The following is an 11204-nucleotide window of genomic DNA, read 5'->3' as shown; positions in this document are numbered from 1 at the left end:
TCTGTTAGTTTATTTGTTGTCTTTTCAGTTTCCTAGCGTCCCCCAGGACTGTAGTACCTTCCTTATTTATTTATTTATTTATTTATTTATTTATTTATTTATTTGTTTATTTTAACCATGTAGCAATCTGGGTAATAAATCAACATATCGTGACAGTCATTTGATCAATATCAATAGAAAATGTCAGAAAGAACCGCCCTGCTTTCTGGGTGGCAACAACTAACTCACTTGCTCTTTGGTTRCCTAGCAACAACCTGATGAGTAACTTGCGCAGCAACAGTTTAACCAGGCCTCTTCATGGCTGCCTAAAAATAAAAATCAACCGTGTGGAGTGAAAAGAGAAGTCGAGAAAAACAGCTAAAGAAGAAGTTGAGGATAAAACAAGAAAGGTCATATCAACAGTTTGGCAGTATTTCATATTTAAACAATAAAATTAATCATTTTCAATATCAACTAATATGAAACGCTTATGTTGTGCACCCGTATTGCCCAGTTCTGTACGCTGTCACAAAGCTCAATGCTGGCAGCCCTTGTTCTCATATTTGTGCCATTAAAGCACCAGTTGGACACTGGGAAGCTGCTATAACAGTCCTCTGAGGAAAGGAGCTGATGTCCTCCTCACTGTTTACGAGAAGTGGGCGACCGGAGTGAAATGCCAACTATCATGTGAGGAAACTTGAAACCTGCGGTGCAAACGCACTGAAGACATAAAGTACAGACAGTTACAGCTTTGAAATGTTATCTGTGCATGTTGTGTTTCGTTAGTTCAGATAAGAGCTTAAGCAGAGATTGTCTGCATATGTACATCTTTTTGGCATCTAAATAGTTGCAGGTGCTGCACAAATGAAAGAAAAAGGCGAACTAAAAGTTTGCATGCATGAAAGAAAAGAGGAACTGTTTTGGTGGTAAAGAAAAAAATATATACAAGTAATCTGAATGCGTCTTGTGAATAAGTGCTTGAGGAAAATAAGTCAGCTGAGCATTAAAGAAGAGGAGAAATGTGGAACACGCAGCTTTGAACCAGTTCTACATCCTCCACATTCACTCATCGGACACTGTGGCCGCCAGCGGACTGCTTCTCTCTCCCCTCTTCCTGCTTCGTGAACAGAACCGTGTGAAGGAAATCCAACCAGCACGAAGCGAACAGCTGGGCTAAACCCGGAACCCGCGGGATCCACTGGGACRTAGTGGATCCGCGTCAACTGGTTCCARTACACGGAGCTCCGGAGCCGCTGCTTTCTCCCGCTAGTCACGACSCTCCTCTGCATCCGGCTATGGACGGCGGCGCCTCGGCGTGCAGATAAAACAGTGAGTCAGGCTGAGGCAGAGGTCTGCTGGGTTTTATAATTAGACTCCAACAGCCTCCATAACTGCTTGAGGATTAGATTATGCGCGATTATCATTGCAGCCTGCGTCAGTGCGTGGAGCTGGGAGCTGAAAATATACACTTTAATTGCTAATGTGTCTTTATTATCGTCATGTAATTTGTACATAATTTCAGAATAAGAGATGATTTGTGCTTTAGCAGAAGTACAAACCAATAATATGTCTTTTTATGTTGTATTTTCTGTGCCGAACTGTAAGGACCTAAATATACTCGCCGGTTGAAAAAAAACAAACAAAAAAAACAGTCAACAGGGAAAATGTTTTCCATTCTTGTAAACTGTGCCTACCAGGGCCGGATTTATGGAAATCCAGGCCACTGGGCTGGAGTCAGTTTTGGTACCCTATGCTCACACACATTTTTTATTTCCCTCAAAGTACAAAGAGTTGGCGGTAACACTTTATTTGAAGGGGGGTGAATAAGACTGTCATGACACTTTCGTAAACATGACATAACTCCTGTCATGAACATGAATAAGCCTTCATGAATTTTTATGACTGTTATAAAGTGTAATTYGGTAAATTATGACACTTTTAATACAAAGTTGACATTATTCAAAATGTCTTTGTYATGACAACTTGACATTAACCAACAAAKCATTACTGTTTAAACTTTACCTTTAATAACATAAAGTTACCAAATTTTTAAAGTGCAATCAGTAATATTTTATAGCAAATTTATATTAGTAATGATTTCTATAAACATAGGGAACCCCCACAAAAATTGACCTACTCTCTTTTTTGTTTTCCAAAGAAATTACTCCTGGCCCTGTGATCCTGTGTTTAGTTGTGATTCTACTGGTAAAAGCCACTGATGGGGCTACTGACATCATTTATAATGTGTTCTCTCCTTGTTTTTTTTATTTTTTCTAGAGAAAGTACTTCTAGCTCTGTAATTAGTTGTGATTCTTTCATGGATGAAGTCATTGATAGAGCTATTGCTGCACTTATAATTGTTTTCCKAGTTTTATTTTTCCATAAAAAGCTCATCTAGTTAATTAATTCTGTGTTTTCTATCCTAGACAAAATATTTGACAGAAATGTACATGAGTACTTTCTTAACACAGAAAGTATGTATGGTCCAGGAGGAATATGGCTTTGTGACCGCCGGATTACTGAGTTAGATCAGCTGTCTTGCAAATGGATCTTTTTTTTTTTGACTGTATATAAAGAAAATAAATTGAAATAAACTCAAAGATGAAGCCCAGCTTTTTAAAAGAAATTGTTAGAGCTGTTCATATTGCGGACAGAAACAAAAGTGTAACACTATTTAYTACCCATAAATCACCACCTGAATACATCAAACTCCAAATAAAGAGCCTCCTTGTGACATTTTTTTGACAAGTCGAACAAGTTGAATTCAGGTGTGAAAGGAACACAACAAAAACCTCAAAAGTTTAAACCAGTGTGTTTCTCCATATTCTGTCCCTTGCTATTTTTGAGCTTCATTGATTTTGCATCTCCAGCTCTTGTTGCATAGAGAGGGTTGTAAGCCTACCTAAGGAATCATTTGTTCAAGTACTCTTGGTGAGATTTTTCAATATCTTGCCTGATATGTGCAGTAATAAGACATTTAGTTATGTCTGCATGGATCTTTAATTGAAAAGACCTTCAGCACAACTGCATTGGCTCTCCTTCTGGGCCTTAGGTGAAGAAGCCAAGTCTAAAAGTCCATCGCTGCCTCGGTGTGCGGGTATGAAGAATGTTCATTGTTCGCTATGAAGCTTGTTGAACTGATGCTCTTGCATTTCAGCTGACTCCGAGTGACGTCCGGCCATGACAACCCAGCGGTCGCCTTGGATCCAAAAGGTGCAGTGTCAGGAAGGTGAACACTTTGTTCCAGATGAGGAGAGAAGGAAGCACTGGGCTGAGCTGTTCGAACAGCTGGACCTCAACAAAGACGGACGCATTGACATGCTGGAGCTGGAGGCGGGGCTGGCACACAGAGGGCTCTCCAACGGCTGCTTAAAGAAGGTAAGTAAGCACTCTCCATTCAGGGCGGATAAGAAAAGCAGGTTTGTAGTTTATCACAGACTAAATGAAACTATGTTAAAAAGTCTGATGAAATGTCTCCCACCTGGGGTGATGTGGTGGCGCTGACACGAACATCACAGGCTCGTGACGTTCTTGTCATGGCCTGCTGACCTTTGACCTTCATTACCCACTTTCCTGTCTAACCACTCTCAAATAATTTATGAATTGATAAACATAAAGAAAAATAAATAGTTCCCACCCAAAAAGCATCTAAWTATCTTCTCCAACAATTTTTTGTATGTAATGAAGTTGTATACCATTACATCTTTTTCTAAATTTCATAATTTTTGGCAAGATCTATATGCCAATCTTTTACTTTGTTGTATTATAGAACATAACAGGGTTAATTGTATYCCTCGTAATAATGGAAGGAAAACTAAATCAAAAATATTACTTTAAGTGAAAAGGATAATCTTTATTCAAACTGCGCCATGTGAAGTGGCTTGAGTTGATTTTTGTAATTGTGGGTGTTAGCACTCAGTGGTTTCTGTTGAGGTCTGGTTAAAAGTGGGCAGCCTTTTTGCTGCCTTCATCCCGTAAACGCTCTTGAACCGTGCGACCTCCGGTTTGTTTGTGTACAGTTTGTACCGGAACATCAGCGGCGTGRCTGTTTTGTGAACACAGGCAGACAATTTAACTCTCCTCGGTCTGTCTGTGGCGCTTTGCTTTTCGCCGTTTCTCCATATTGCCGTTTCGTTTTCTTCCTCTGCTTTTGTGTTTAATATGTGAAGTTAGGGAAAACATGAAAATMACGACAGGAGAAGAGTCGCTGTGTGCGTGTGGCCATGTGTCTCTGAAGSTTTCTGCATGTGGGCACATGAAGGGCAGCGTGATGGTTATTTCTGTCTAAGGAAGCTGCTCTTGTAAGCTGAGAATGGTAACCTTTATCCCTGTTGCACTCCTTGTATTTTTCATGTATTATCAGGTTTTCCTGGTTGTATTTTTGAGGTTTTGTTCAGTTCCTATAKGTATCTTTTTTTTGTTGTTGTTTTACTGTCCAGTAATTTGTTATATTTTAGCATTTTAGGTTAATTTGTATGTACGCTTTTTGGGGGGGTATTCCAGTAAAGCAGGGTGGCAATCCAAAGTGTGACCTATTTGGCCCATCAGCACAGGTGTTTAAGTATTTTTTTTCTTATCAACTACACTTTTTGCTTCTACTTTGAGTAAGTAGGGCCACAAATCTTCAGCCACTTTTTCTCCTAAGCAGAACTGTGTGCAWACATTCATTAAACATGGCCAAATATATTAAATAATATATTTATTTCATATATAGATAGATAGATAATAATATATTTAAATTCTTCATTTACATTGTCAGATTGTAGAGACTGGGGACACCAACCAAGACGGAGTCCTGGACTTCGAGGAGTTCGTCGAGTATCTTCACAACCACGAGAAGCAGCTTAAAGTCATGTTTCACCATGTGGACAGAAACAAAGACGGTCTGTGGCTGAAAGGATTAAGACGGAAGAACAATGTAGTTTTACATGTAGTTTTATCCCAAACCTTCCAACTTCCTTCTTGTGTTCTGCTGTCTCTTCATATCTGCAGGTCACATTGATGTGGAAGACATTCATGACTGTCTGCACACCATTGGTGTGAATGTTAGCCCTGAAGATGCCACCAGGATTCTGTTAAGGTTGGTCAGCCAGGCTCTTCTTCACAACACTACACAGTTGTAGCCAGATTTATGAACCGTTCGAAAACAGACAGAATCTGGCTTTTTCACACAAACCAACGGTAAGTCAAGCTAAATCTCTCCTGTTTCATCGTAGTTAAGTTTGCAAAAATAATTTATGTTTGCTRAATGCCAGGATAAGGACTTTGTGAATGAATAAATGAATGGATCCAAGCTCATTCTCTCAATGAAGGTGAAAATGTTAATWAAAAAAAAGTWGAAAAATCCCTATGAATTGGTAGTGACAGCTGTTARTTATTTGATAGGAGTGATAAATACTAATGCATTTTAAAATATCATTAAATACAGTTACTCTTTGTTTATTTATTTAAAGTAAMTGGAGTCCTAAAGTAGCTTGTTTTATAATTGGTTGGTTTTTTTATGGCGGTTTTTTAAGTGTAGTGTTTAAGTTTGTAGTGCTGTGACTGCAGTGATGTGCAGTTTTAGCCATAAAGTCTTAAAAAAAACACCACAATAGATGTTAAATACTTTATTTCACCATTTTTTATCATTATTCCAACATATACCCTAAAAGATCATAATAAACTTAAATCCAGATCGCTCATCCACATTACTTGCTGRCACTGTTATATACATTTAACTGTTGTTTTACTATATACTCAAGTTATTGATTAATTGATTACTAAATTAATTGACGATTATTTCAATAATGTATTCATCGCAATGAATCCTAGTCATCGTTCCAGCCCTTTTAGAAATGAACTTTCCTATCATACGTTATGGCTGCAGTGCCAACGTCAGTGTGTCTGTTTATACGTTTGGTTTTTCTTCAGTATGGACAGGGACGGCACCATGACGATTAACTGGAGTGAGTGGCGCGACTACTTCCTGTTCAAACACCTGAGCGACATGGAGGATGTGGCTCGGTTCTGGAAGCGTTCAATGGTAAACGAGCTTGCAGAACTTGAACGAGAACATCTGTACATAACACAGACGGCGCAGTTAGTTGGAACGTCACGGTGGTGGTTCCTACAGTCGGTCTCTAGACTACAAAATATCAAATGTCTGAGATTTATTTCTAACTCCCTATTTTAAAATGTGCAGCTTGTTCTTTGCTCCCGATTTATGGTCTCAGTAGATATTGGACACAGGCGAGCAGCTGACGGTCCCAGAGGAGTTTTCGGAAGCGCAGAAAAAGTCTGGCTACATGTGGCGGCAGCTGATGGCGGGAGTCATGGCCGGATCTGTGTCTCGAACCGGAACCGCTCCACTGGACCGCCTCAAAGTCTTCAGACAAGTCAGTCTAACAGCAGTATTGTAACATGTATATGAGAAAAGGAATGTCTTATCCCTAACTATTCCCTTTCTGTACAGGTACACGGCTCCTCTGATTTTAGAGGCAGCGCTCTGAGCGGGTTTAAGTACATGCTGAACGAGGGAGGACCATGGTCTCTGTGGAGAGGCAACGGAGTCAATGTCCTGAAAATCGCTCCTGAGACTGCCATCAAATTCTCCGCTTATGAACAGGTGAGCACTTCTACGACACCTGTTGGATTTGAGTTTTGAGCTGGATTTGTCGTATCGTTCGGCTTGTATGTTAAATTATCATTAAATATGATTTGTTTTCCCGTATGGCAACACTTAGCTTGTAAGTCAAAAGCAGATGGATTATACACTGTGTGTTATTAAAATGAAAAAAAAAATCTAACCTAACAGTAAGAAGGCCAAAATTGTAGTAAAAGTCAAACAACAGATAATGAGATTCTTTCGCAGACGACAGTCTGACCCGAATTTCCTTCAGATATCCAAATTTTCATTTCAATCGTCATCTGGAATTAATTAGATTTTTTATTAAGTTTAATTTCTTTTTCATTTGAATAAGTTCAATACAACAGAGCTCAGATTAGTTCAGTTTAATCCAGTCATTTCAAATCCAAATAGGCACTACTTCTATTCTATTGTAGTTTATTGTAGTTCAGTTCAGTTCAGTGTGGGTTGTGATATCTTATGATGCACAAATTCACAACAAGCCCCATTGTCTATACAGACTGTTTCAGTACAAGTACATCKGGGCCAATCCAAGACAAATACAATCAACCACAGTCCAATTCAATCCGACTATAATACGATGTGGTCACAACAATGCATGCAGATAGTCACAATTACAGGCTGCATTCTGAAAATTAACTGCTGGAAACTTAACTTAACAAGGCAGTGGTATTGCTCTTCTCTCACAAAGTAATGAATGGCATGAAACTGAGATGTAAGCAATATAAAATCTAAGTCTTGTAGCTACATTTCCCTTTAATTTTGAGTTTATTTAAGATCACAGAGCATAAATGTTCGACAGTGATGCTTATCCCAAACCTTTGCCTTCCATGTGTTCTGCATAGATCAAGACTGTGATGCGCGGTCATGATGAATCAAGAACTCTGAGGCTTCATGAGAGGTTCGTCGCCGGCTCTTTGGCTGGAGCAACAGCTCAGACAATCATTTACCCGATGGAGGTAACGGGCCGAACATGTACGAATCATCCGACGGCGCTAAGAGGAAACGCTAAGGTTGCTTATAAATGAATGATCTCAGTCCCTCTGTCTGTGCATCAGGTGCTGAAGACRCGGCTCAATCTYAGAAAAACGGGTCAGTTCACAGGAATAGCAGACTGCGCCAAACAGATCCTGCAGCGGGAAGGCGTCGCGGCCTTCTACAAGGGCTACGTCCCCAACATGCTGAGCATCGTCCCTTATGCTGGTATTGACCTGGCCGTGTATGAGGTTAGAGGGACGCGCAGCTCTCGGTGTGGCGCATTTCTCCCGGCTCTTCACTTCCCACTCATTCTTGTCTTCCACAGACGCTCAAGCTATCATGGCTGAACCGGAACACAGGCTTGTCTGACCCGGGGGTGATGGTGTTGTTGGGATGCGGCGCAGTCTCCAGTACATGCGGGATGCTTGCGAGTTACCCGCTGGCGCTGGTCCGCACACGCATGCAAGCACAAGGTAAGGACGGCTGCTGGCATCTGGATTCCACCAAATGTTTCGGAGAATCAAATATAGTTTCATATCAGCCAAATTGCATTATAAATGTAATTAGAGTGAATGTATGATTTGATTGAATTGACGTTTTGTTGTAAATTGTCCTTTTCCTGCGAATGCTTCCTGGAGGGGTGGACTGTGTTAAGGTTTTAAATTTTACCCGATCGCTAACGTTTGTCAGTGCACCACGTAATGCGCCGGTTCAGTGCTATGAAGCTTACCGGAAATGCTTTGCGCTGCAAACAACACCGTCTACCACTGCAAAGGGAGAAGTGATATTCTGAACGAGGCAGATGTTAATCTTAACTCAATATTTGGAAGTGTGGCCGACACAGACTGAACGGCTTTGCTCACTTCCTCCGCTGCCGTCGCTAAAACTACAGACAGACTATAATTCTAAAACAGCGCAGAAAATCGACGTCATCGTTCATTATTTCTCTTTCTGTTCGCTGATTGGTCAGAAGTCTACCAGAGGCAATCCCAGTGAAGGACAGAAAGCCCAGATTGTGCTACAAGCGAGATTGTATTCAGGCGAAACTGCACAGGAAGACAATGGCCAGTTCTAAATAAATGAGATGAACTGAATTTAATTAAATTGAAAGAAACACAAAAAGCAGTTTTCAAATAATGATTTAATTTAATAAGGGTTGAACACAATCAAAACCAACTAACTTTAATCAACTATTAAGTTATTTAAAAAATGAATACTTTAGATCTAGTAGTTGTGTCAGTTTGTCTGCTGATATTTGAAATCCAAAGACTCAACATCTTCGGCTGTAATTCCTGAACTACTTCCTTCTTTTTAGAAGGAGACCCAAAGTTCTTATACTTGTACTGCTCATGTTCTATAAAAATATATAAAGTAATTTATTTTTTTTCCCCTAACTTGATTTTTCCTATATTTCTCTCCAATCAGCTTCAGTGAAAGGATCCCCTAAACTTTCAATGCTGTCCTTGCTCCGCAACATTGTTACGCAAGAGGGCATCGCCGGACTTTACCGAGGAATCTCCCCCAACCTGCTAAAGATCGTCCCGGCCGTGAGCGTGTCCTACGTCGTCTATGAGTATATGAGAATAATGCTGGGAGTGGACATCGAGGGTAGGAGGAGAGGGAAGGAGCATGGGTAGTTAAAGGAGACGCGGTTTGCTGTGAGTTTTTATCTGCAAGCATGTGCAGAAATGTCCTCAGTGCATGAAAAAAGGGCTTTACTCGTGAATAACTTTGAGACAACTTGACTTGCTTTTATGACGCCTTGGAGAAAAAAAAATAGACTACTGCAATTCTGGACAAAAAAAAAAGACCGGGCAGTTAGACGTTGTACTTTTATTAAATTTATTTAGGTTTGATAATAATTTGATGATAATTACTGATCATCAACTAGAGAAAAAAGTTTTTTTTTTTAATTATATACAACCCTAACCATCATTAGAGTTTTAAAAAAAACTTCACCCAAGCATGATGTCTTGCAAACATATTCAAACCTCTTCAATGTTTTCACATTTTGTCAGCAAAAACTATCAAATCTTTCAGATTCAGATGTTCTTGTCATTCAGCGTAACATGAACTTGCTGAACAAAATTATGACACATGCTAGGTCACAAACAGAAACCAGCTGGATAAACTATAAAAGAATATAAAAAAGAAGAATAAAATAGAATAGGAACAAGAATATTTTATTGGAAGTTAAAGTAACAGATCAAAACAAAAAATAATTGAGAAGTGGAAGTAAAATGACAGGGGGGATGAGAGCACGTTTGTATTTAACCTTCTTTTCCTCTGATGCCCCTATATGAAATTCAGTGCAACTACATGCCTGTGGGAGAAACTTAGTTTACAATTCTGCACTATTTTATGCTGCTCTATGCCATAAGCCCAAATGCAATACAATAAGGTTTGTGGTTGTAACGTGATAAAAATGTGAAAAGGTTTAACGGGTAAAAATAGTCCTGGAAGACAGAGATGACTGGCATAATATGGCATATGCAGAATTATGGCTTCACTGTGGTCAAATAACCAAAAGGCCTGAAACTCACCGCTGGGCTTCTAAACCACTGGTGGAGGCTGATAGAAATGACCCCTTTATGACATTAACCAAACCACATTAGTACGAGAAATGCAATCAGGGTGAGAAGATGGGGAAACATCTAAATGCTGTATAATGCAATGAATAATCAGCCTCCATCTGCACAGGCTGCTGTTAATTTCTGGAGTGATGTGTTGCTTTTGAAATCTAACAGCTGTGTGGGGAGTTAACCAACAAGCATCTCGCTGCTTCTGCTGCTGGAATCTGCAGAGATCTGCACGGATGCAGGCTTGCATGAACTTGCCAGACACGAAGTAACCTCTGGAAGGCAACTCACGGTACATTCCTTCAGCATTGTTTTCTCTACCAGGTGGGGAATAGAGAAGATGTTTGGCTGTGGGAGGAACCTGCACAGACTCAGGACAGTTGCTGATGAGTCTTAAACAAATATTACCAGTACCAAAGCACAATGACAGCCTGACGGAAAGCAGGCAGTCGGTATAATTATCAAATCTCTGAGTGAAAGGACAGTGGTGAGAAGAGGAAAAGACACACACAGAACTGCCTTTATGGACTGAAACCGGACAAAGACGCACAAAGGGTCAAGGTGACCTCACCTGCCATAACATTACATCGGTCTATGCAGAAAAATGTGGATTGGATGATACCCTTCAAAGACTTGACATGGTCCACTGGCACAACGTGTTTCCTAAAAGGTTCTGTTTGTAAAACAAGAAGTTATATTTAATGTTGTTTAAAAAAAAAAAAAAAAAAACATGCATGCAGACAAACTGCATGCACTGTGCTGCTTTTGTGGACAATTTCCACAGATTGTTTTAATGTTAAATTAAAAGAATTATATTAAACCTYTGCACATTTTTGACAAAATGTCAACTGAATAAAAAGACGTAGAATTAATACTGGATCTGTTCCTCTACAGGCTCAGGTCTGTTGTATTATTGTGTGCGGAAATGTGGGTTATTTATATTTGTTTAATAAAGAAACATGCCTGAATATGAACAAGTTATATTCAGTTTATTTACTGAGTACTTTGAAGGCAAATTACATCCCGTTTATTGTTAGCGT

The 11204-nt window shown here is 39.7% G+C and overlaps 2 protein-coding genes across 6 annotated transcripts in view; one reads left to right on the top strand and one right to left on the bottom strand.

Annotated features, from left to right (window-relative positions):
• The window catches only part of slc25a23a (solute carrier family 25 member 23a), a 27285-nt gene extending 16147 nt beyond the window's left edge, over nt 1-11138 (top strand). The window contains exons 1-12 of one of the 5 annotated variants that reach the window (XM_008410577.2): nt 274-1308; nt 3137-3357; nt 4739-4862; nt 4972-5059; nt 5893-6004; nt 6198-6356; nt 6434-6586; nt 7453-7566; nt 7666-7833; nt 7911-8058; nt 9011-9193; nt 10489-11138. In XM_008410577.2, coding sequence (XP_008408799.1) covers nt 3160-3357; nt 4739-4862; nt 4972-5059; nt 5893-6004; nt 6198-6356; nt 6434-6586; nt 7453-7566; nt 7666-7833; nt 7911-8058; nt 9011-9193; nt 10489-10499 — 1458 coding nt within the window. In that variant the 5' untranslated portion in view covers nt 274-1308; nt 3137-3159 and the 3' untranslated portion in view covers nt 10500-11138. Of the gene's footprint in view, nt 1-273; nt 1309-3136; nt 3358-4738; nt 4863-4971; nt 6005-6194; nt 6357-6433; nt 6587-7452; nt 7567-7665; nt 7834-7910; nt 8059-9010; nt 9487-10488 lie in introns of those variants that run through there. The other 4 variants (XM_017305396.1, XM_017305398.1, XM_017305400.1 and 1 more) reach the window with 4 other exon arrangements.
• Nucleotides 1-11204, bottom strand: part of LOC103465598 (regulator of G-protein signaling 5) — a 31024-nt gene that overhangs the window by 19413 nt on the left and 407 nt on the right. The gene's annotated exons all lie outside the window — the stretch shown is intronic.

This window comes from Poecilia reticulata, linkage group LG1 (genome assembly GCF_000633615.1).
Source record: "Poecilia reticulata strain Guanapo linkage group LG1, Guppy_female_1.0+MT, whole genome shotgun sequence".
In the NCBI taxonomy this organism is placed as follows: Eukaryota; Metazoa; Chordata; class Actinopteri; order Cyprinodontiformes; family Poeciliidae; genus Poecilia; species Poecilia reticulata.
Note: the sequence above shows the minus strand (reverse complement) of the source record. Positions and strands in the feature narration are given on the sequence as shown.